The sequence below is a fragment of the Oreochromis niloticus genome, linkage group LG15, assembly GCF_001858045.2.
Source record: "Oreochromis niloticus isolate F11D_XX linkage group LG15, O_niloticus_UMD_NMBU, whole genome shotgun sequence".
In the NCBI taxonomy this organism is placed as follows: domain Eukaryota; kingdom Metazoa; phylum Chordata; class Actinopteri; order Cichliformes; family Cichlidae; genus Oreochromis; species Oreochromis niloticus.
Window position 1 is genome coordinate 9,592,231 of NC_031980.2, and position 24,873 is coordinate 9,617,103.

Here is a 24,873-nt window from a genome sequence, read left to right on the forward strand (position 1 = left end):
ACCATGCAAAATAGGATTTTTTGCCATTTTTTTAGGTGCTCTTAAGCTTTTGATCGGGACTGTATTTCAACACAATTTTATTTTAATATTCACAACACTTAAAGGATGTTTAACACAATGTAAATTATGACTCACTTCCAAAAAGCTGCTTGTGACATACCAAATAATTGAAACTCTTTAGACTGTAATCCAAAAAGGTACGACTAAAACAATTATGGTTTATATTGTGTTTTAATACATAGTGTGTAATTAGGATGAGAATGAGTCTTTCAAGCTTGTGTCATGTTTTAATCTCCAAGTGTTTCATCTTCTTTAATAATCACTGATTGTTGAAGAGGTGGAAGATATAAACCACACACTGCCAATATTTTATTTGTATATATTTAACATTTATTTAATTTTTAAATGTAGTTGCAGTGACAACACAATAAATAGATCATGATATCACAGAACACAGCAGTTTTGGATTCACAAGAAATAATACTTCACAGCTACAACACTGAACAGCCGACGACAACCAAGCTCAATTCAACATGAAGCGCTAACCAGCGTTATAGTGACTAGTACGGCAGGGATCGTTGTCAGTGGTGTCAGACGTTTGCAGTATTGCATATTCATGCACTACAAGCCTGTGTCAGATACAGAGGGCATAAATGGACATTTCCATCCTGTGTTAGTAGATCTGATTGTTTAGTTAGTGGCATATCAATGTGCAAGGAAAAAAAAAAGTGTATCCCTTTCCCATCCCTTTTTAAGGAGGCTGGATTCCCTCCTGTAGTGACATTCAGTAACAATTTTACATTGTAGAAAAGCTTCAGGGCACAACACAGCACGGGCCGTCAATTAATCCTGCAGTGCAAAGTGACATCATGTTAAACTTCTACTGGCTGCAAGTCTCTGAACAACACAGACCACAAATAAGAGTCTACATTACTCATTTAGAGGCAGGAATTCAATACTGGCAAAAGTCAACAGAGAGAGAGAGGAAAAAAAAAAAAAAAAAAAGTAAAAATAAAGCAAACATTCTTTGTAAAAACAGAATGCAAAAATATATTTATAAAATAAGACGAGCGCACGACAAATATGAAATTATTTAGTTAATTAAACAGAACATATTTGGTCACTGCAAGTGTTTCCTGGCTCCTTCGGCGGTTTTTGGACTGGACACAGGGAATGCCAACATTGTGCGCGGTTGTGAGGAATTCACTCATTTCACACGAAAAAACTCAAAATAAAAAGATAAAGACAGCATTCGCAAGAAGTCCTTCACAGAAAGTGAACTCTTTCACTGTAAACAATCCCAGCCAAACTGAATTTGATGGCGAGTGATTTGAACATTTGAAGTTGGTTTCAGTTTACAAAAACAAAAAAACAAAAACAACCCCCCCCCCCAAAAAAAACCACACTAAATATTTTCAGTACACACATCTGTACATTCCTCAAAATACAAATTATATTAACAATTATTTATTAACAAAGACGTGTGGTATTGTCGGACTCCTTTTTCTTTCACACAGACTTAAAAATCTGCTCTTATAGGGATCGCCTCGACAGTATCGTCAGCAGATTGGCTTCTTTAGCCCTCACAGGAACATGGGTCAAAACAAACAAAGAGAAAAAGACAAAAAGCAGCTATCCTCACCTTCAATCTCTCCTCACAAGCTTATGGTGGTAAGGCAGTCTGCATGCTGGGAGAAGCTGGAGGCTTTGTCTGATGTCTAAGGCAGCCAATGAACCAAGAGCAAAAAAATTTTCTTACATCTTCACCTCTGAATGGATGGTGAACCAGACAAACTCGCCAGCCTACCTGCTGAACACACCCACCTCAAAAACAGGCTACAGAAGACCGACAGCGCTGCTGGCGGTCAACATGGCTCCACAAGGGGCTTCTGAACTTCACTCACAGAACATTTAGCGTCATTTGTGGGTAGCTAGGTTTGCCTCCAAGTGGTGCATAATAGAAATGGGTGATGTTAAAGGTTTTAGGGAGAGTGAATGTATTTTGAGAAGATGGGTTTACTCGAAGGTCCAGACCTCCAGACTGTGGATGTTGAAGTCCTGCTGGGAGGACAGTGGCTGGTTGTTAAAGGTGGCGCATTTGGTGGTGGTCCCTCGGTACAGCTCGGCGTCCAGCCACAGACCCAGCTGACCACTGCAGAGGAAGGTAGTGCTGATTACCCTTAACTATCAAAACCCTCTCTACTGTCTCTACTCTACTGTCCCAAGGATTTAGATTATTGAGACAACTAGATGCTTGAATTGAAACTAAGGTAGCTGTACATACCCTCCTCCTCCCATCTGCAGTGAATCGATATTGCCTTTCACAAAGTAGGAATTCTCTCCTGTCCAGCGGAACACCTGAAAGCAAGTAGCAAAGCAGCACAGCCACTACTGAGATCTTTTTAGTGATTAAGGGTGAAATAACCAGAGTGAGTTTGTGAACTCACTGGACACAAACCTTGATTTCAGGACAGAAGCTGTAGAGGAAGGTCTCTCCTGTGCCATAGCAGTGTTCGCTCACTCTGAAAGGATGAGTTGAAAATGCCCCAAATATCTGTGACGAGAGTCAGATTAGATTTGAAATCAAGTTTCCTTATGACTAACAATCACACAGATTCCACTCTCTCAGGCGATAGTATAAATCAAATTAGTACATTTTAAATTAGTCTTAACCCACAAAATTCAAACGCTTCGAAAAGCACAGCAGATGAGCTTTATGGAGAAATTCGGTACATCGCAGTAGCACAAATCATTCACAAGGCACTGCGGTCTGAATGCAGACAGAAAGACCAGCTCCGCCTAGATTTTTCCCATATGTGATTCTCATTATCATAACTCCTCAAGCATTTTGGGCAAAAGAGAAAATTCAAATGGTTCCTGAAAGACGAGAATTATTTTGTAATTTTACACCCAAAGTTATAAAGTAACTCCAGGGGGCCTGCATGAAAGGGTTAAACCATATAAAAAGATAGGCGAAGTCTGGAAAGTAACAGAGTAATGCAGTAATTCCTTAAACTGCACTCTTTATAATGGCCAGCAGGGGGCCCCTTGTTTCAAAATGAAGTGGAAGTGAAAACTATGACCTCATCAAACACTCTTCTGCTGACTTTATAGACTCAATCGCTCTAACTTGTGATTGACAGGTGGACACCATATGAGCATGCAGTGTGCCCTGGTTTGGTTTTAAAACACTAAGATGATGTGACTGTCATTGTCAGCTTGAGGCTTAACAGACATGAAAGGACTTCATGGGAAGGTGGCCATGTCCGTCTTTCACAAACAGCCTGAGCGGCAGTGTTGCAACTACATGGGTAACACTTTTTGTATTTGCTTATCCAGCTCTTTAATTGTGGCTACAATACACCAATTCAAACTGCATTTGAATTTAAGTTTTTTTTTTTTAGCATGCATTAAAAGCCAAATCTATACAGGCAATAAAACACAAGCCAACAACACTGTGCTTAGAAGTCAAATCATTCACCTCCTGATGTCTCATATTCTGTTTACCTAATGCTGATGTCACATTCCTAAAGCTCACAGTTATTTAAACAGTTCACATCCATGATGACTATGTCTACCTGGTTATCCATGTCTTTGATGACCAGCAGCACAGGACTGTCAACATCTGCAAGGTTCCTGTACAGAGTCTTCAGACTGGTCCCATGTTTCTCTGTGCTGTAGGCCAGTCTCCATGGATAGCCCTGCACACGGGGAGGCAAACGACAGGCCAGCTGGGGAAACATACACACTGTTAGCCCTGAAAACTGAATTTCCTTGAGTTCCTTTCACCAAGTGAGATGTTAAAGTGTTCAGAAAGCAGCCGCATGTCAGAATATTTGAAGATTACCTTCTCAATGTGTGTGTCTTGCAGCAGATCACTTGTATCAATGAGCATGGGCAGTGCATCCATAGAGAAGTCTCCATCGATGCTGCCAAAACTCTGCCTACGTTTAGCCTCATCAAGGGTGATGATCTAGCGCACAAGTACACAAATGGAACGGAAATCGTTGCAAGACAAAGGTGCTTTTAAAATGCTGAAAATAGGCAAACACACACCAGCTTGAAAAAGAAAATAGGTGAGGTGAGGTGAGCTGGAGGCCTGAGCTTACCTCCCAGCTGCAAGATGCAGGGTCACTGAAGAAATTATCAATCATGTCCAGCTCATCCTTCTCCACCACAACGAAGCCCTGCTCTCGAGCCTCCTTCCCGTACACATCTGGGGACCACTGAACGAAAAAGGCATACAGATCGTCCACCCTACCACAGACGCACACACACACACACACAGACACACAAAATCAGGAGACTGCCGACTAGTGTAGCCACAAATATACCATTAGTAAACCAATGCCCCTTCCACACAGCTTACATTACAGTTATTTTTGTAGCATTTAACTAGCACCAGGATTATATAAAACATTTAAATATACCTTTCCTGTGGCACAGCAAACCAATATTCTGGCTGCTTTTCCCGGCCCCCGAGTGAGTGGGCGGGGCTAGAGGTCATGCAGGTGGCAAAGGACTTCCGCATTGGCTTCCCAACTTTGAAGCAGAGGAACATTGGTGGGTTTTTGCTCTTCTCCTCTGATGAGAAAAGCATGTCTGCAAGGTATGGAGAAAATAAAGAGTTTAGCTAATTCATGCTGAAATTTTATTTTAAGCCCTATCAAATCTGAAATCTTGTACCTTCTATTGGAGCCTGCATTCTCTTCAGTAGCCAGGACTTCATCTCTAACTCGTAGGTTTTCTTCTGCCTCTCCTCCTCACTGAGTTCGTCCTCCTCTGCTGGTCTGTCTGGGCCAGACCTCTCATCAACCTCTGAAGCCTGCTTCAGACTTTGCCTCCTGCTTTGGTCCACTGGTGCACTTGTTATTTTATCATCAACGCCGTTTAGCAGCATTTCAGTTCCTTCACATTTTGCATCTTTGGTTTCAGTTACCATCTGGTTTGTAGGTTTATTATGCAAGTCACCCTGTTTTTCAGCCTCTAAGGAGGACCGCATCGACTCTCCATCCTCGATGGAGGTGTTCTGAGCAACACCTTCGTCTTCCTCATCATCCAGCTTCCCTTGAGTTTGGTTCTTATGGTCTCCCTGGCCTGGACTCTGTCCTAGGAGTTCATGTTGGTCTCTGTTGAGTGTTCTCCAAGATGTCCCCTCTGCCTCGTCCGTGCTCCCGTTGACAGTCGGCTCCAGCTCGGTAAAGCCTTCATCTGATGGAGACTTCTCCGTCTGCTCGCCCACTGTACTCACTGGTATCAAAACAGGTTTTGATTAAATTTAGCATATGTCAGAAATGTTAGAAATCAGTGTCAAATGCCCCAAGTACAACCCCCCTTCTTATACTTCAACATTAGTAAAGCAGTACGGGTAATAACATCCTTAATTTGATGATTAGAAAATATATCTAAAAAAAAAAAAACAATCACATGGTAGAGGCTCAGTTCACGTAGGCATAGACAGGGACAAGATGACCTCCTGAAGCTTAAACGGAGTACCAGAATGGGGAATAAAGGTGATTCAAGTGACACATGTGGTTGTTGGTGTCTGACAGGCTGGTCTGAGTTTTTTAGAAACTGCTGATCTTCTGGGATCCCCCAGTGAGCAGCGGTTCTCTGGGTGAAAATGAAAATGTCTTGAGGAGAATGGCCACACATCTTTGAAGTGATGGGAAAGCAACAGTAGCTCAAATAACCGCGCACTAAAACCAGTGTGACAAACATCACACTGAAACTTAAACCACTGAGCTACAGCAGCAGAAGACCACACCTGGTGCTACTCCTTTCAGCTAAAAAGAGAAAAACAAGCTCACCAAAAGACTGGAGATTGATCAGACCAGGCAACATTTTTCCAATCTCAATTTCTTTTGCATGGCAGGGTCGGAATTTGGTGTAATCAATATGATACCGTGAATCCATCCTGCCTTGTGTCAACAGTTCAGGATGGTGCTGGTGGTGTGGGGAATTTTTTTTTTTTTTTTTTTCCACACTTTGAGCCTTTTAGTGTCAACTGAGCATCGTTGAAAATTAATTGATTAATGGTCTCAGGTTTGGATTTTAAGATTTGCAAGCTGCCTTTCATTAAAGGGTTAGCTAATGAAAAGTAGCTTGTGTTAATCATAAAAGCAGACAAAAAAGCAACCACAAGTGGACCACAAACACAAACTTCACATCCTACCAGTTTCAGAAAGGGTTGATTCAATGTCATCCAGAACTATTGGTCGTTTGGGATCCAGAGCTTCATAGCGACTGAAGGGGTTTAGTTCCTGCTCTGATGGCAGCTGCTCCCACTCTCCGGGCCTGTACACAGGACACAGATCCTGGGGTAGGTCTCTGTGAGTTCACGGTGTGGCACCACACATACCGCAATCGAAGATGAGGGGAAAAAAAAAACAAACAGAATTGTGGGGAAAGGAAAAAAAAAAGGAAAACAAAAGAAAAATGCCCAACAGAAATTAATGTGGTATACAACTTAAAAGTAGTAAATGTGATGTGAAACAGCAACTTAAAGCTTAAATAGAACAAAAACAAAGAAAAACCACAAGAACTTAAAAACAAACAAAAAAGGTGAAAATGGGAAAGTAAAAAGTCTGATCTTGCATTGGAGAGAGTTTTGATTAACAACTATGGAGGAAAGAGTGAAACAAAGCTAAGATGACAACCTCAGGAGCATGTTAGGAAGCACGTTGGAAAGCTTAAAGGGCTCGTAATATCTTAGTTTGCAGTTTATTCATAAAACAGAAACAGGAAGGAGGAACAAAAAAGGAGGAATAAGAATTGAGTTGAGAGGAACTGTTAGCGAAGGAGGAAATGTGGCAAGTGACACGGAGAGAGGTCTTACGATGGCAGAGCGTCCTTGAGCTTCATGCGCGACACGTCATCGTACAGCGCTACAGAGACGACCTCCCCCATCGGGCAGATGAGGCCATATTCCTCACAGCCGTGCTCAATCACCAGGGGGTCCGATTTGTGCGGATCAAACATGATGTTGTTGGGCGTCACAATTAACACGCCTCCAACAACACCCTGGAAAATCAAAATGCACAAAGATGGTGACAATTTGATCAAAGACAAAACTAAATATTGATGTTTTCATTTGTATTTTACTTTATATATTAACCATCTGTATATAGTGTAGTATTTCGTCTTTTTTTTGTACACCATTGTTTTCTATTACATCTTTAATTCTTGTCTTACTGTCCCTTGTGCTACTGTAACAAGGAAATTTCCTCCAGTGTGGAATTATAAAAAAAATTAAAAAAAAAAGTCCAACTTCATACATGAGATGCAATAATTCACCAGTTTGGACATTTCTGCTTGTTAATCCAGTATGAATTTTCCTTCTTACCATGCCATCAGTGAAGTACTTGCAGCTCATTTTTATGAATTTGACCGTTAACGGACTCTCGTCCTCAGAGTTTGGGGAGAGCTCACGGCGAAGGGCCGTTGCTGACCTACAGTTTGGAACGCCATACTGAAAGATGTTGAAAGGCACAGATCAGAGAGATTAATGTTGTGCTTTTATTTAGTACAGCTTCTGTCAATGTCAAACATTTGTTTGACAATAGTTAAACAGCAGCTTTCGGAATAAGGTGGAAGTCACTGTGCAGAACATTTGGAACAAAATCTGAGAAAAAAAACAAAACAAAACCCATCAACATGTAAAAATAAAGACTAGATTCACTCCTGCTGATGAAAGCAAGTTCTCAAGCATTCTACCTGACGTTTAAACAGACCACAAAATAATAATGAAGACATTACTGTGCACAAGTCTTGAACCACCTCTCATTTCGTTATATTTTACAAGGAAAATGATTAATAGGTGCAGAAAAAGTTATTGACATGTGCAAACATATGGATATACTGTACATAAGGCAAGAACACAGTTTGTACAATTCTAATGAGTCAATATTTGGTGTGACCACCTTTTTTCACCAACCCGCCTCAATCAGTCTGACTAGGTGACCAGACCCCCAAATGTTACTCAGCACCGGATCCCTGCAGTGCTGTGTTCTCAGCCTCCTACTTTACGTCCAGTACACATATGACTGCACACCAATCCACCCAACCAACCTCATTGTCAAGTATGCCGATGACGCTGGGCCGATCCCTAACAGAGATGAGACGGTGTACAGGACGGATGTAGAGAACTTGTCCCGCTGGTGCTCAGAAAATAATGTGAAGCTGAGCGTCCTTAAGACAAAAGAATTCATAATGGACTTCTGGAGGAACAGACAGGTCCACTCCCCTCTAATTATAAATGGACAATAGGTGGGATCTGTCTTCGCCTTCAGGTTTCTCAAGGTTTTCTGAGCACTCACATCTCCATCAACCTCACCTGGATCCACAACACCAACGTCTTGGTAAAGACTGGACTTCCGTGTCCTGAGGAAACATAACCTTGACCAGAAGCTGCTGCTGGCCTTCTATCACTCCTCAGAGAGCATGGGTGTTCGGTACGCAGGGGCCACAATTGAGAACAGGAAGGCTTTGCAGAGGGTAAATAACACTGCCCCCCCAAAATTATTGACTTCCCTCTGTCACCCTGGAAGCCATTGCCAGATCTTCTCATCTCAGGAAAACCAAGGCCATAACAGGTGACCCATTGTGTCCTGCCCACGACTTGTTTAACACGCTGCCCTCCGGTTGATGCCTCAGGTCATTCAAGTCTCACACCTCCAGACTCACAAACAGCCCCTTCCCCTGGGCCATTCAGATACCGACCCCCCACAACCCAACAGAGCCATGGTCTGAGTAACCCCCATCACTCCGGCCACTCACACATGGAGTCTATTCAGACCAAGCCTTCATTTTGCATGACTTCAAAGCACTTTGCAACTTGTTCACCTGCTGTTGATAGTGTTTTAGGCCTCTCACTTTTTGTCCTCCACTTGTCCATTTTCCTCAAATTTCACGCTGCACACCATGCTGAGATATGATAAGCTTTCTGCTAACAGCTCTTTGGGAGTCACATTGTTGGTACAAAGTTACTATCTTTATACCTTTAAAACTGATTCAACCAAAGAAATCGGAACAAATTACATGTTTTTGCACTAGACTGCTAGTAACAAAGTGCCTAAAGATATAACTTTGCTAAGCTCTCTTGTGTGTAGACAACACTGGTTAATCGCTTGAGCTAGGTGCCTTTTTATGCTTGAATGATGTACAGGTCACAGAGTTAAGAGGCTTAAAAAAAACAAAACAAAAACATTCATCTGAATGGTCAGGTATAAGTGTCTGAACTTTCTTATTAAGAAAGTCTGTATTACAAATTGCTGTATGACAGATGTATTGCAAATGAAAATACGCATTCTTGTGCAAAGTTTACTGTGGTGTTGCTTTTCATTGCTGATCTTTAAACCTTGCACTACTGCTGTTCCCAGTGATATTGACTTTACGCTTATTAATTAAGGGTAACCAGGGTTACACTGACTTCTTGGAAGCAAAATATAAAGAAAAAAAGAAAGTGGGGCAGCTCAAGACTTATGCACAGGCCTGTAATTCAAGAATTACCTCAAATATAACTAATTTAAGCAAATGTAGTTATAAATACACATCTTACAATGCATTTTAAGCACATGCTACCAAAACCTTCAAATACCCTTTAACAACCTTTATGTCCTTAAATGGCTACAATATGGGTAAAGGTTCTGTAATTTGGAATAATTATCTCGGGGTGTATGGTATGTCAAATGATAAGGCTAAATTAGCTTTTTTGGTTCATGCTGAAGTCCTGTGTATGAACACAGTACTCCAAGTAATATAATGAATGTCGTTTGACTTACTTGTGATGACTTCTCTGACACGATGTTAGCGATGGGATCAGAGGAACTCGGAGATTTGAGTTCAGTTTCTGACTGAGTCACATCAGGGACAAACAGTTTCTGTAATAATAATGGATAACCAATAATTAGATGATCAGTAATGAAGAGGGAAAAAAGCAGCATGGCATAATAAATGGGCTATACTTGTATATCTGCTTTTAACCTTCAGCGATAATTTTCATTTCCATTAGTGGAAATCCCGCTCTAACACACTATCCAATTGATGCTTAGTGTCACAGCTTTCTCACCTGCCCAGGGTAGACACTGCGAGAAAACAGCTTGTTCAGCTGGACCAGTTTATTTGGGGTGATGTTGAACTTGAGTGCGATGCTGTTGAGGGAATCATCACGTCCCACCTGTAACACAAATCATCTTCTCTGTAAAATGTGTCGCGAGACATTTTAAACGCGAACAGCTCAAAATACTACACAATGGAAATTTTCTCTCTCTTCCCTTGCAAGTCTACAGCATCTTATTTAAAAGAAAAAAAAAAGATGTTACTCACAATGAACTCCACTGTCCCCGGCGGCCTTGTCTTTTCCATCTTTGCCTTGTTGGTAACTTTACAGCCATCATCTGACAGAACAGAACAGAAAGAGGACTGTAGACTAAGGACGACTGTAAAATATCAGTATGATTAGGAAAAAAACTCTTATAAGAGCTATATAAATGGGTTATATAGCTCTTATAAATGGGTTAATTGTGTTAATAAAGAAAGCAGCAATGTTTCAGGGGTTGGAGTTAAAAAAAAAAAAAAAAAAAAGGAAAAAAGAAAAGGGGGGGGCAGAAAGGACCTTCTAAAAAGCCTTTAGTTGTCTGACTGTGATTCAGTACCAGCTGCTCATCCCCTATCATTATCTAGCCTCAAAACACTACAAACACTGAAGTGGTTATTGTATACACACACACATAATCTGACCCTTGTAGCAGAGAAGGTCCACAGTCAGCAGTTTCTTCCTGCCGGGAAAGCACAGGCTATTAGTGCTCCACTCCCTGACTGCCTCATTATACTGCCACCCCCGCCATGGATACAGAGGGCATGAGTAAGCATTAGCCGGCCAGACTCCAGCTGCGTCTGCTTCTTTTTACTGTACAGAGCATCAAAGAAAAGGCCGCTGTCACTTTATTCAACGAGCCTGCGCCAGGCTGTGACTGATATTATACTGTGCAGGACTTTTAGTCAGTGGGACATAACAGCTTGTTTGTGTGTATTTCTTGCCCCTTACACTAAAGAATACCACATTTGCACTATGTATTATAATAAAAATGGCTTTTTACAGCTGGCTGACCCACTGAACTTGTGACAGGAGTTATCACTGCTCTTTCACAGCCAAAGACACCCAGCAAAACATGCTAGCATGACACGCACTGCCCATAATGGTTGCAATGGTCACTTTTTGTTTTGCAGGTCATAATGGGTTTCTACACAAGACAATGTTGGCCAACAGGATGTCTTGTGATAAAACCTGTAGTGTACACACCTATTAAATATTGTTTCATTTGGTTAAAATAATATTAACAACCACAACTTTTTGATTGGTGTGGCTTTTAAAATATGCCAATGACAGTTCAACTGAGTCATTTTAATGACTCAATAATAATTTAATATGAAGCTTACCTCAAACATGCAAAAAAGTTTTGATACCCATTAAAGTTAGGGGGGGAAAAAGCCTTAAATCACCCCTCTTTCAATATTTCTTCCAAACAGCCAGACTTCCTAATAATCTTTTCAGTGGGCTTGAGCCATAGTTTTTCAGGTTTTCTTAAGGTCTTTCACTTTTTCTTCAGATACTTCTTGCTTTTTCTGTTCTTTTTCACTTCAGTTCTTGTACTTGACCATTTTGAGATGATTTTTTAAAAGTCTTTTAAACTTAGCCATGATCTTTGGATTATTCAAGCATAAAAAGACACCTAACTCAAGGAATGAACCATTGTTGTGCCAACACATAGCAGACAACTTGAAGAACCCGTTTTAAATTGTATCTTTAGGCACTCTGTTTCTAACAGCCTGTTGCAAAAACAATGTGGTTCCATTTCCTTACTTGAATCTACAGTTGATACATCTACTGTTCACTGAAGCCTCATCAGAGCCTCAGTGCAAGGGTCATTTTTGTACCGGACCGAAAATCAGTGACAGGTCTTACAGGACGACTTATAAATTTAAAATTTTGGGTTTAAAATCTTTGTCAGCATTGATCCCAAACACACTTTTATTGCAGTAAAAGCATACCTGAAGATAAAAATCATACAATGGATCACCGTCAGTCATGGACTGGCCTCCTGAGAGCCTGGACCTCAAGATTATTAAAGAAGGTTTCAATACATTGCACATATTTCCCCAGCAAAATATAAAGAAATGATGGGTGGCACAATATTGTTTATTAGTAATGACTAATCTGACTAATCTTAGTACTAAATGATATTGTGAATACAGAGTACTGAATATCATCTTTAACGGTTCACTAGAACAGGATAAAGGTTATGCAACTTCCCGTTTAAAACTGCTGAGGTTTTTTTTACCACAGAGGATTCTCACAGAGACTAATCATTTCAAATAACAGAGTATATTGCAAGTGTAAAACAACTCTAGTTAAAAATAAATAAATCTTTTTTTAAAAATAAGAAGTTCTGAAAGCTGCTGGAAAAATGCAATTCAAATTATGATTAGTAAAACCAAGGGAAACTTTAAACTTCCTCCATATAAGATTTTGTTATTCAACCATAAAGCTGACACGCAAGGTTAGTTTTATTTGCATTTTCAATTCTTTACCTTCTAAAAGATCACAGCTGTGCCCCAAAGCCTTCTGTCAGCCAAAGGGCTACCATTTGTTTTACAGACTCCCATAAATCTGATTTACATGTCACACATGTTTTTTTTTCCCTTTTTTCCTGTTTGTACAGCACTTCGGTCAACCTGTGTTATTTTTAAAATGCGCTTATAAATAAATTGACACCGATTCTGATGAAGGGCATTAGATGATAAACATTACTGAGAAGGTTAAAGGCCATTATATACCGAGTGCATTGCAAAAAAACCCCAAAAACCCCCCCCCCAAAAAAACACACACACAAAATTACGAATTTTTCAGATTTGCACTTGTCGTGTGATGTACATACATGTTGCGTTTGCACTGTAGAAAAAATATAAATAAAATCAATCGAGTTGACATTAAGCCATGATGAGCTGATCCTGATGTCTCTAAAGAAAAGGAAGTTTTTTAGGTTTATCAAAATCTGAGGTAAAGCAGTGTCACGGCTGCTTTCGTACATATTTCAGGATGTCAGTGGGGCAGTTTGAGCCATTGCTGGCAGAGTTGGGAACACATCTGAGGAGGCAGAGAAATCATTTCAGAGAGCCGACTGACCTGGAGCAGTGTCTAACTGTGTGCCTGAGGTAATACAGTATTATTTTATCATTTCCATATCACTGTTTAATCAGTCTCTGTGTGCGTTTTGAGCCACAAGTGCACTTGCCGCCAAATGCATCTGTCTGGTCAGATCTGTTTGGTATAATCTGTACTTGGTTAAAAAAAAAAAAAAACTAAACTAAAAAAAACCCTGCAAAATGATGTGGCCTGCATGAACAGCTGCAAGCGAGTCCGAAAAATATTTTTAAACGCATGAAATATTCACACAGATTGTATGTGTTCAGTGCGTAAAGGGCTTAAGATCAGCAATCTTATTCTCCCAACAGAACTATCTCAAGCAGAGATGTGCACGCGGCCTGCACAGTTTTATGTTAAATTATTCAGTCTTTATGTTATCAGAGGGTAACTAAAATGCTATGTTCCAACTCCATATTTGTATTCTTGGACTCCTCAGCACCAATACACTGGGTGTTTCTCAATATGCGTACTTGTGCGTACTTGCGTTCTCGTGTACTCGTGATACGTCATCAGTCGGATACCAAGTACTGTTCTAATTCGAAGTACGCATCAAGCCGAGAACGCGAAAAAGTCCCGGATGTGTTCTCGCTCCGCCCGTTTTATCGAGCATGCATCGGTGTGGACTTGGTACAGCTAAATATCCCAGAATGCATTTCGTCCAAAACTCAACAGCGGACTCCCGGCACATCGTTTTCAACCCCCCCACCCCCCCCCGCTCGCGGTCTTCTCACTACTCAGGTTAAAGAAACCCCAGCAGCTGTCTATAGTATTGAGTGTCCACTAAAATAGAAATAAAAGCGTTCTAACATCTCACCTGCTTGTTTTTATTAAGGTATGTACACGTATGTACATGTACACTATTTTTATTAATAGAGATTTCACTACTGAGGTTAAAAATGATATATAAGTCACTTAGATCACTTCTAAATGTTAATGTTTGGTTTATTTCAGTGTTTTATTTGTTCCTGAGTAAACTGGTTTGGCTGTGATTAAAGTTAAGGTTCATAACATGTTACTCACAGTTAAATTAAGAGGGGACGGCAGTAAAAACTCCGGACCTGTGACATCATCACGTACGCAGGTGTTCCAATTGTACAAATCGCGAGTCCGTGCTCGCGTTCTCGGAGGGTACGTACTCACCGAGAACGCGAGTACGTACTCGCGTACTTGAGAATTGAGAAACGGCCACAGTATAAGATCTCCCTTTAAGCCAACTTTCATCTGATTGGCTGCTTCTCTCAAACAGAGTGTTTGACCAGCAGGTGGGTGGGGCTTCTGTGTTCACAAGATGCCGATATAAAGGATGCCTCTTTAGAGCTTTTGCGTTACATGGATTACTTGCGTATACAATGACCTTCTCATTTTAAATGTTTGCCTTGTTTGACATGACCATCCACCATTTTCAACAGGAAAAGCAGCCACTTAGATTTAGGGTGTATTCCAACATTCAGAGAAGCAACTTTGAAATGTTTATTGTCACCATCTTACCTGGCTTTCCTGTCGCTCTCTGTCGCTCTGCCTGTTTGTTGGCGTCACCGTCGTTTGGAATGTCGGGGCAGGAGATGATTTCCGGATTCTGTTCATTCACAGTCTTCTCTGATTGGCTCCCCCTGAGCTGTTTCCGCCTCTTCAGCCTGATGAGATACCCGGGGGGGGTAGATCAAGTAGAAACATGGTGAATTTAAATCCTACAGTTAAAACCATGTCCATAACTTAAAGTATTCTGCTAGCTTGCAGAGGAAATAATAAATTAAACCCTTCAGAACTTCTGTTTCAGATATCAGGTTTACTGGATAATCTAGAAGAATAGCTCCAGAATAATGTGTAATGACCAGAGAGCCCACACTTCTTTTCTAGCATCGACAATGCAGTAGACTTTAACTGTTAATTCCTTCTGTCAGGGGTGCTGCAATAAGTTTTTAATATTGAGCAGCAACTTTTCTCTCCATTTACTTTGCTGCTTCAGCTGTTTTGTGACACTGCCTTTTCTCCCTCTTTAATCATTGATAGGTAAGGGAATCATGTACACCGCCTCCACATTGTGTTGGGGTTCATTAAAGGGGGCCACTGCAGTGCAGTGAAATCACAGGTTAGCTGTACACTTAAGGATTATGCTGGCTCTCAGAGGCGTGCTGAGAGCTTAAGTACTTTAAGAAAAGACAGCACCAAACTGATTCGTCACAGGCATTGAGGGAGAGTGGTTAGGCTGCTCTGCACAATCTGGGCAAACGAGAAAAAGCAAAAGGCTCGACTTAAGTGTTCAAGTGCTTTAATGGAAAGGAAAGATTGGGTCGATAAGTCAGCAGCCAGACAGAGCTCAGGCGCACATCTGCTCGCGGACTCAAAAATCTGCTGATGCATTTCTCAACAGCACGCCATCTGTTTCACTCAGGGGCATTTCTCAGTGCTCGCCATCACAGCCTTCATCTTTACATCATCTTCATCTACTCTTTAACCCTTCTTATCTCCCTCTTGAGTTTCTAAACAGTGACTGCTTCCTACCATAATAAAAAGAAAATTAAACACAAAACAGACCCCAGGATGTTTTAAAGTTATCAATGAGAATGGACACATTATGGTTTGTTGTATAGAATAGGCAATGAAAACAATGAACATTCAAACAAATGCAAACAAATGATTTAAAGCAGCAATGTCAAACATAAGGCCCGAGGGCCAGAATTGGCACAGCAAAGACTCCAATCCGGCTCACTCAAACACATGAAAGAGGGCATAAGCGACAACAACAACGACGACAAAAAAAACAAACAAACAAAAACCCTCGCATAACACAGACACACAATTACTAATAATATTAATTTCCATATCCCTCAAACATGCGGCAAATACGGCTTCAGTCTATGGATCTGGCCCAGTGTGGACACAGCCCCTCTATATATTAGCTTGTTGAAAACCTTGAGCTCTGCTCTACTTTTTATTTTTTAAGGCCATTCAGGAATTATTTTGTTTTGTATCTAGAGCAGCAAGGAAACCTTCCAGACAGCAGAAGGCCTCCTTCTATTGATCAAACTTCATAACACCTTTTGAACAGGTTAATGCAAATTAAAATGCTTCAAGTGAGACAATCTGAAACAAAGATGCATGAGGAAAAACTACTACTGCTGCAAATACACCACCTTTTTAAAAAAAAGAAAAAGAAAAAAGCAACATAGCAGTTTATAGTGTAAAGGAAAATATGGTCATCAGTGTGTGGATTTTCTCAAAAAGCAATGACTGGTAAGAAAAAAGTATAAAGAATAAAGTAACAGTTACTTTAGTAACATAAGCTGATATGAGCCTCTTGGTATGACTAGTTATGCACAGATGTGTCATATTCTTTCATATATCTATACCAGACCTTGTGATATTTAACAAGCCTAATAATAACTTTGATGGAATCTTTGCAGATATTAAAGTTATCCCACCTTCATATCCTCATATTGCCTCAATTCAATTTATTTTGGATTGCTTGGAAACAAAACTGAAGCGCCACATTATGAAGGCAGGCCTGGATTTACGTTCCATTCCACCAGCATTTTAATTTACTGATCTTCGTTTCCAATCTGACATTTGTACCGTGGCTGGTTAATACTGTCCCTGTGCACCTCACATTGACCTTTGCTCTATTTGTCAGGAAGCGAGGCGGCACAAAGCAGCCGAAGAGATATGCATTACAGGAGTGGCTGTGTTAGATGATAACGCTTATTTTTGTTCTACTTTCCATACAAACAGGCACCAGGGCTGCTGCACAGTGTCTCTGCAGGAGCAGTTTGAAGCCTGCACCCCCCATTAACATCTAATATGCTGTCTACCTAATAATTAGAGGCTGCCTGGATTGTGATGACATTCATTTTTCTCCATAATGTAATATTTCCAATATAACCTAATCATATGGGAGAAAAAAAAAGAAAAAAGAAATACACACATGACAAATGGCTGGATCGCACTAGACTGTCTGTGTAGTCTCAGTGAGTAACGTGAGCCATAAGAAGGAATTAAGCTCACTAAGCTATAAAGCATGACCTCATATACACAAGATTAAAAAGTTTTTATATTTTACTGTATATCGAATGACAGAAGCATTTCATTGTTTCACCTTCCATATGCATTAGTTTACATCTTTGTAAGAGTTTTTTAAAAAGAAAAGAAAAAACAAGGTTTATGTTTTCTACACTATGATAAGACTGTTTTGTAAAACAGGTTAGACAAGGCAGAATAAGAGCAATATTGTGCAGCGTGGGTTTTCCAGCAGCAAGTGAGCCTCAGTGCACACCAGTACACTCCCAGAATAATGTTTACCCATCTTAAATCGGCCATGCAGTTCGATGACACACCTCATCTGTTCCGACGTCAGCGAAAGCAGGTGTTGACAACCTGCAGATTTCTTGTCACTTTATACACTGCAATTGCAGTAAGCCTCTTTCCACACATTTCCTCATATCATGTTTCACACGGTGTCAAAAATCTGTTTCTAAAGTTGACACCATATCAGCAGGCCACGGGCCCACATGTGATGCACGACTGCCCTTTATATTAAATAATAAATAAATAAATTTGGATTTACACAGCACAATCGATTCTAAAAGAAATAATCAGTAGCTGCTTCAGATCAACTTATATCCTTAAAAAGTTTGAGAACTACTAGTTTATCCTCACAAAAAAAAAAAAGCATCACATGATAGCTTGTATAGCTAAATCCACAATATAATTAAAATGCCTTTAATTGCTGTGTTTGCATTTAAATAGAGGAGCACAGCGATTTGTAGTGATAGATGGCATCATGTTAGAGAGACGGCTGGGCTGTAGGAGTGCCTCATAGCAAAAAAACATTTATTTTTTAAAAATATTGTTTGACTCAGGTACTCTGCAATATCAAGGAACACATACAATACCCTAACATGATCACCTCTGGGGTGCATTTCTGGCTATGAGCAGCTGCTTTTCAAACCTTCCATTTCCGTGGAACAACCAATGATGCAAAAGCTGGCTTTAAAGGAGGGTGGTCTCAAAGAAAGTAGTAACTGCACCAAAGCCCAGTATGAGATAAATAAGGGTTATATTGACATATGAATCATACAGAGCTACCATGGGAGAATCTTAGAATAAAAAACGTGCAGCTGGAAATCAGCCTAAGAGTTACATTATCTTTATTGGATTGCTATGACTCAACTGAACCATTAAAAATTTCCAAGAGCACCAGCTTGTGCCTTCTTCACAAAACAGTACATACCAGCTGAGCAAGGTTAATTACTCCAGCAAGGGCACAGGTGTCTACAATCAATCAACCATGCTAAGCCACAGCTTTAAACCCAGGCCACAGAGTGGACCATGGCACTAGTTTATTCAGTGTGTGAAGGGACATCTCACTATCACATGCCTCCCAAAAGACAACCTCGACGATGGAAAAAAAAAAAAGGAAAAATAAAGATATTAGTTAAGTTACATTAAATGCACAAAGAGAGGATAAAGAAACTATTTTCTCCTTAAGATTTTTCACAGATTTGAAAGTTTCCAACACCTTCAAACTATCATTCTCGTGCAAAGATTTTCATAGCTTCTGTTCCCTGAACCTTTAAACACAAAGGGATGGGTGTGCTTCTTAGTAGTGATCAGCTATGGGTAAATCATTATTGATCAGCAAAAAACATTACATCAACATTACATAAGTACATCGACTCATTAAGCACCAAACATGGTGATTAAAGACAAATGAGAGGCCGATTTTAGGAGGTAAAAAATAAATGCAAATCTTAAGATGACAGCTGCATAAAAACTAGAGTCCCTTACCTGGCAAAATATCCAGGCTTCCTGTCTCTCTTTTCCATCAGGCCAGGGTCCTAAATTTGCATGTATTTACGTGCATCCATACAAACATCCACCTTCTTACATCCGTACGCAGTGTGTGTATCCAAGCAAGGAGACACAAGGCTGGGAAGATCACCTCTCACACGTCTTTCTTGTCCTGCAGAGTGAAGAAGAAACCGGATTAATCTCCTCATTCAGCAACGCTCAGTGTACTGCAAGAGCCCAATAACTGATCGCGAAGCCCCATCAGCTTAAGTGGATGGCGATGAAAGCATCCCATAATAGGCATGTCAGCTCAGTCAGCTGACAATAACCCGAAGAGGGTGGAAAATGGAGCGCTCGGCTACAAAACACAATCACACCTGCGTCTAGTTAACGGAAACACTGTAAACGTTTGTTTTACTACGTAATATTAAGTCTATTCTTAGCAGCTGATATAAAGAGTCAAAGCATTATGGCTGTATCAAGTTACCGGCTAGCTTCAACGCCGTGGAGTTAAATAAAAGCGAAACTAATATTTGTAGTATGTAGCAGTTTAGCGGGTTTACGTATTGCAGTTCATCCACGTGTAGCCTAAAGGCGTTACATAACAGGTGAGAGGCTAACCACAGAGGGAAAGCTCAATCCGAAGCAACGTTACGATCCCATTTAGCCACATTCTCAGTTTTTAGCAGCCTGCATGATTTGAAATCCTCAATAAATGGTTCCGCTCGGCAGCTTTCGGCCTCTTTTTACAGTGCAACAACGACAACAGATATACCTAATGTGCTTAAACCAAACAAACAAACGCGGGAGAAGTGAAAGACGTGCTCCAGCTGACAAGACAGCTGATGCTAACGATGCTAGTTAGCCACTTTGTTTACAAGACAATAGTAACCTGGTGGTGAGCGTAAGAATATATTTGTCGTTCATTAAGCAAATTCGCTTTCTTAAAATAGCGCATACCTGGTTCATGCATCCAGATAAACCTCTCACGCCGAGCACGGATTTGCAACGACGCCTCGAAACGCTTATATTTGACATAAAAACAGGTACCTAAAATTTCCCACATACCTTGTATGCATCCTCCAACATGGAAACGCCTCCTACCACTTACATCGCCCTCTTGTGTCGCGTGCGCGGTAAAGCTTAGAGAGACTTAGAGCTTTTTATTGTCATTGTGCGGTTTCTTGCACAGCGAAATTGGGTAGCCGGGCCACAAAGGTGCAAAAGTAAAGAAAAGAAAACAATATACAACGAGGGGAAAAAATAAAAAGCAATATATATGTATACATATAGCACAGACAAGCTCACCTCCAATTGGTTCTTGGTAAGTTGTGTTAGCAATGTTTAACTAGGCCGGAGACTAGGTTGTCAGTCCGTATATTATCGTAGCTTTACCTTAGCAAAACAACATGATATGGTATTGACGACAAAACGTACCGACTGTCACCCGTTCTCATCTCTCCCTGGTGGTCTAGTGGTTAGGATTCGGCGCTCTCACCGCCGCGGCCCGGGTTCGATTCCCGGTCAGGGAACTGATACTTTTCATTTTCCAGTTTAATTTATTTCGTGTATTGGTGACACAAATAATCTTTCTTTATAATATATATGGAAAGGGGATAATTCTCTTGTTAGAGCAAAATACTTTCACAGACGTCTCTAATGCCTCTAATTGCACGAGATGTACATTTTATTTTGCCACCCACTAGAAACTGTGCCACTAGGTGGCGACACTTCACAATAAATGGCACAAGTCTTCAAAAGTAGGAAAATGGCAGCTATATAGTATCATGTAATAAAAATTCTTACAGACAAAAACAATGTCTTCCCTAAGGTTGAATTTGTCTTCATTTTACATCAAAGTCGCAATCAATGTTCAAGGTGTCTTCAACCTATGTTAATTTCTCAGACATATTGGTATTTGATTCAAATTACATTTGGTTTTAAACTTAATGGCTTTGTTTCCTGCCATTCCCACAATAAAGCTTTTGCCAAGTTAAACCCAACCTGTCTGAGTTATAGTGAGCAATGAGACAGAGATAACGTCTGCTTGTGGTCCCAGAGAGCCCTCTAAGGTGGGACCCCAGCGAGAAGGCCCTCGTGATTGGACGGCCTGCGAGTTAACCAGTTCCTGCCTGGTTGTGTATCTTGGCAGTTATTTTGACAGGCGCTATCATTGTGAGAGACGAGATAAGTTGTCTTAGGGATCGCCATGGCGCCTGTGTGTCCCTCCTTCGGCCTGTTCAGCCTCTCATCAACCCACTCATCTACTTCCACCCCCTCCTCTTCTCAGAAGCAAAGGATTGTGGGGGGTGGAGGGAAGCAGGATTTGTGTTGGCAGGGACTCTGTGGCTCTGGGTATCATCGTCCCCTTGCAGGACCATCAAAAGCTCCTTGTGACTCAGATATAGGACAGCTCAAAATATTGCCCACCATCTGCGTATACACCGTCTATGAATGAGGCTTTCTGATTGGAACCTTTCTCTTAATTTTCCTACTTTTCAAACGATGGATTATCATCTATGTCTCTTGTTTTCTCTCTTTTTCTTTCCTGATGTCGAATCAAAAGAGAGAAAGAAAGAAAGCAACACAGAAGAAGACTCACAAATATACTGTCAGAATTTTAAGCACTAAAAAAGCCAAGGATGGCCAGAAGTAAACTTTTGACTCTTTACAGAGTAATGTTTTCAAGATGTGCTTCACAGACAGAGCTATAATACGAGTCTAATTCTGTCCATACTGTCATATAAGATCTGTACAGTAGACAGGTAGTTTCATTTCAGCCTCTGATATTAGAATTTTTACGGTACTCTTACATCAGAGTCAGCAAACAGCTTGGTATTATTACAGTGTGTGCTTTTTTTTAAAGTTAAAATTACTTTAAAGTTACACACACATATATACAGACATAAACATACAGAATCTCTGAGGATGGGCACATTGTTAGGGCATGGTATATGTTAAGGTTCATGTGTGTGGGGTTAAAATGAAACAGATCATTTTGTTGTGCACTGTTTTACTAAGTCAGAGAAAACAAAGATAATATCTTGCTTCTATCTTTTCAAACAGTTGTAGGCACAAAGGTCGGAACCAGCGCAGGCCTTGGAGCGATTTTGAATCATTTTGCTTGGACGTCACACTTCTAGCTTAGACTACAGCCACTGATAATGTCAAGTACGGCATGGCATCAAGAAGACACAAAACCTAAACACTGGGAAAAGGATATGTCACACAAATGATAACTGATGGAGAATATGGTGTGTAATATAATGATCTTAAGTGTGTTTAAAAAAAGTGAATTTTTATCTTGAAGTTTATGGGAAGATGTAAGAATGCTGACGTTGTTGTACCATAAACAAATTAGCTGTTAGTTATGAAGTTAAAAAAAAAGCTGTGTAAGTTTAATTTAGGGTCCCCTATATAAGCAGCTAACAGCTTTGACAGATTTACATGAGGCTAACACAAAAAATGCTCAGAATGAGGAAGATATCTTGACTTTTCTTTCAAGAGTCTGCTGAAACAAAGCTCACGAACGTGACAGTTTTTGCTTTTGTGTAAAGACCCACTTTTGTTAGCTGCTTTTTTGTATTTAACTGGACTTTAATCTGCTGGGGGGCAATTGCAGGGCAGGACTAAGTTGAAATTTTGAGTTATTATCTCATCATTTTGGGTTATTATCTCAAAAATTTGAGTTAGCCATTTCAAAACTTTCAGATACTGACTTAATATCCAGTTACAGCTGAAGAAGTTACAAATTTAAGATCCATATCTAAAAAATGTAACTTAGTTTCTACTGAGTAAGTTTCAATTTTGGGATGTGCAATTGAAAATTTTGCATTATTAAATTCTAATTTCAAGGTATGCAACTTGAAATTTCAACATAATGCTGATTGGAAAATGTCAAGATGTGTAACTCTAAATTATGAGTTATTTCGAGGTACATAACTTGAAATTCTGACTTCTTGGCTGAGTATCTTGGAATTTCCTGTTACTTCTAAGTCTAAATTTAGAGATATGTAATTTTGAAATATATTTTATGTAGATTAATTTATATTTTGTCCCATTATCTGCTAAGTTTAAAAGTTATCTAGCCAAATTATTAATGCAGCTAATGTTAGCCAGACCTGCTAGCAGTGAGGATGTTTGATTTAAAGGCGAGCAAACAGTAGCAAACACGTTACCAACAGCCTAGTGGTTAAAAAAATGCTAAAGCCACCTTTTAAATGAAATTATTCTGTTTGTAATTGTAATTATGAAGCTATTGCCTATGTGGCTTGTCAGCTTAGCTTAGCATAATTACTCATTCTTCCAGCTGTCTACAAGCTCAGGTTTAAACAAGCACAGCAGGATACACAGACAACCTGCTTATTTTACAATTAGTCTTCAAGATATTTTAAGTTTTACTGCAACAATTAATAGACTTTAGTTTGGCCAAGACTTGCACAGCAGATACTTTTGTATTTTGACTTAGTTATCTCTAGGAAGTGGTAACACATAGGTAATGGATTTATAATCAATGGTACAAACCAGTGTTAGGCAGGGTAATCTATAGACCGATAGAGCTGAAATATTATAATTAAATTAATAATGATAATATTGTATAAGTCATTGCAGGTTGTTTAGATGTAATTGAGGCACTCACCACTCCTTTGGTGGTCTAGGACAGTCCAGACTGATTGAAAGACCACCTATAGGCTACTATGAGGTTAATGACCCCTCACGCAGACAAACACACACATGCAGCTGCCAGCCTCTGCTTACACACATACTAGCCACCAACAAAGTCCAGTAAGCAAAGACAGAGAGGAGAATGCGAGTGATGGAGATATGGCTTAAGACTGCACTATACTGTATACCATCCAGTGCCACTACACCTACTGTCAATCTGCCAAGTCAGCTGAGGCTCTGCAGCCATGACCTTCGACCCGGGAACTGAACAGCAGGGGAAAGGTTATCAAAGCTGGGGACTTGGTTCTTAAAGCTAGCCATCCAGACAGCACAGGAGCCACACCTTTAATACGGTGCAGACAGTGCCTGAAACTTTAAGGAAAGATGGGGGCAAAACAGAATATTACCCCTTCCAGTCACACATACATACACACTCTCTCTATCATCAGAGTTTTCGATCATGTGACTGTGGCAGGGGAGCAAACAGTGCATGGTTGTTTACTCTGCTTATCAGTGGTGTTGTAACAACTAGAGGAACACACAGGTTGACCTCAGCACTTGCGCACACACGCACACAAATGCAAGAAACCTCACCTTGGGCAAATGAAAAAACAAACAAAATAAGCTCCGAAAACTGAAATTGTGAATTTTACAAATTATTTAGGATTTTTAATAACCTTCCTTGACATACTGTTGGTTGTGGGAGCAGCTGCCTGTGTTCTAACACATAGTGAAACCACAATAATGAGCAGAGATCATGAACTATTAGCTAGCATTACTAATAAATCTCCTTAACTCTCCTCTGATCTCATCTGCCATAAAAAGAGGCTCGTCCTGCACAGTAATGATCAGTATCTGGAAGAAAAATTGCTGTCTCTGCTCAGCTTATAGGTATAAAACTATGAGCCCCAGTAAACACCGGCCAATAAATAACAGCTATAAATTCCTATATGAGTTATGACCAAGTCTGCCCATTTGTGACTGTGCGATAAGTCAAGTTTTCATGTACGGCAAAGGTAATATTCCTTTGAGAGGCAAAAAAGATATAAGGTAACATGAGTGCAGCCTTTTGATGTGTGTGTTCTCCTGTGTGTGTATGTCATACATGCACTCCCACTCTCACACTCAGACTCTGGTTAGTCCGAGCCAGCGCCACATCAGTCCATCATCGCAGATATGGCCTGTGGTTAGATAGCAGGTCTGGCGGCGCACAA

At 40.3% G+C, this 24,873-nt stretch overlaps 1 protein-coding gene and 1 non-coding gene across 5 annotated transcripts; one reads left to right on the forward strand and one right to left on the reverse strand.

Moving 5' to 3' along the window:
- Positions 1-367: 367 nt before the first annotated feature.
- ncoa7b (nuclear receptor coactivator 7b) lies at positions 368-20,422 on the reverse strand. 4 transcript variants are annotated; one of them, XM_005454735.4, is made up of 17 exons: positions 20,303-20,422; positions 18,992-19,166; positions 14,696-14,841; positions 10,327-10,397; positions 10,070-10,177; positions 9,783-9,881; positions 7,346-7,471; positions 6,839-7,023; positions 6,176-6,330; positions 4,687-5,250; positions 4,431-4,602; positions 4,110-4,257; positions 3,848-3,973; positions 3,579-3,731; positions 2,459-2,554; positions 2,285-2,358; positions 368-2,152 (listed from the first exon to the last, which is right to left on the reverse strand). In XM_005454735.4, exons 2-17 carry the CDS (start codon positions 19,027-19,029, stop codon positions 2,017-2,019), a joined length of 2,397 nt encoding a protein of 798 aa, XP_005454792.1. In that variant the 5' UTR covers positions 19,030-19,166; positions 20,303-20,422; the 3' UTR covers positions 368-2,016. The 4 variants fall into 4 exon arrangements, with proteins under 4 accessions (XP_005454792.1, XP_005454790.1, XP_025754588.1 ...); XM_005454733.3 differs by lacking the exon at positions 20,303-20,422 and adding an exon at positions 20,063-20,214; XM_025898803.1 differs by lacking the exon at positions 20,303-20,422 and adding an exon at positions 19,955-20,095 and having other exon boundaries at positions 6,176-6,297.
- A 32-nt stretch (positions 20,423-20,454) lies between these two features.
- trnae-cuc (transfer RNA glutamic acid (anticodon CUC)) lies at positions 20,455-20,526 on the forward strand. The gene has a single exon. It is a non-coding gene; the product is annotated as a tRNA-Glu (tRNA).
- The last annotated feature ends 4,347 nt before the right edge of the window (positions 20,527-24,873 follow it).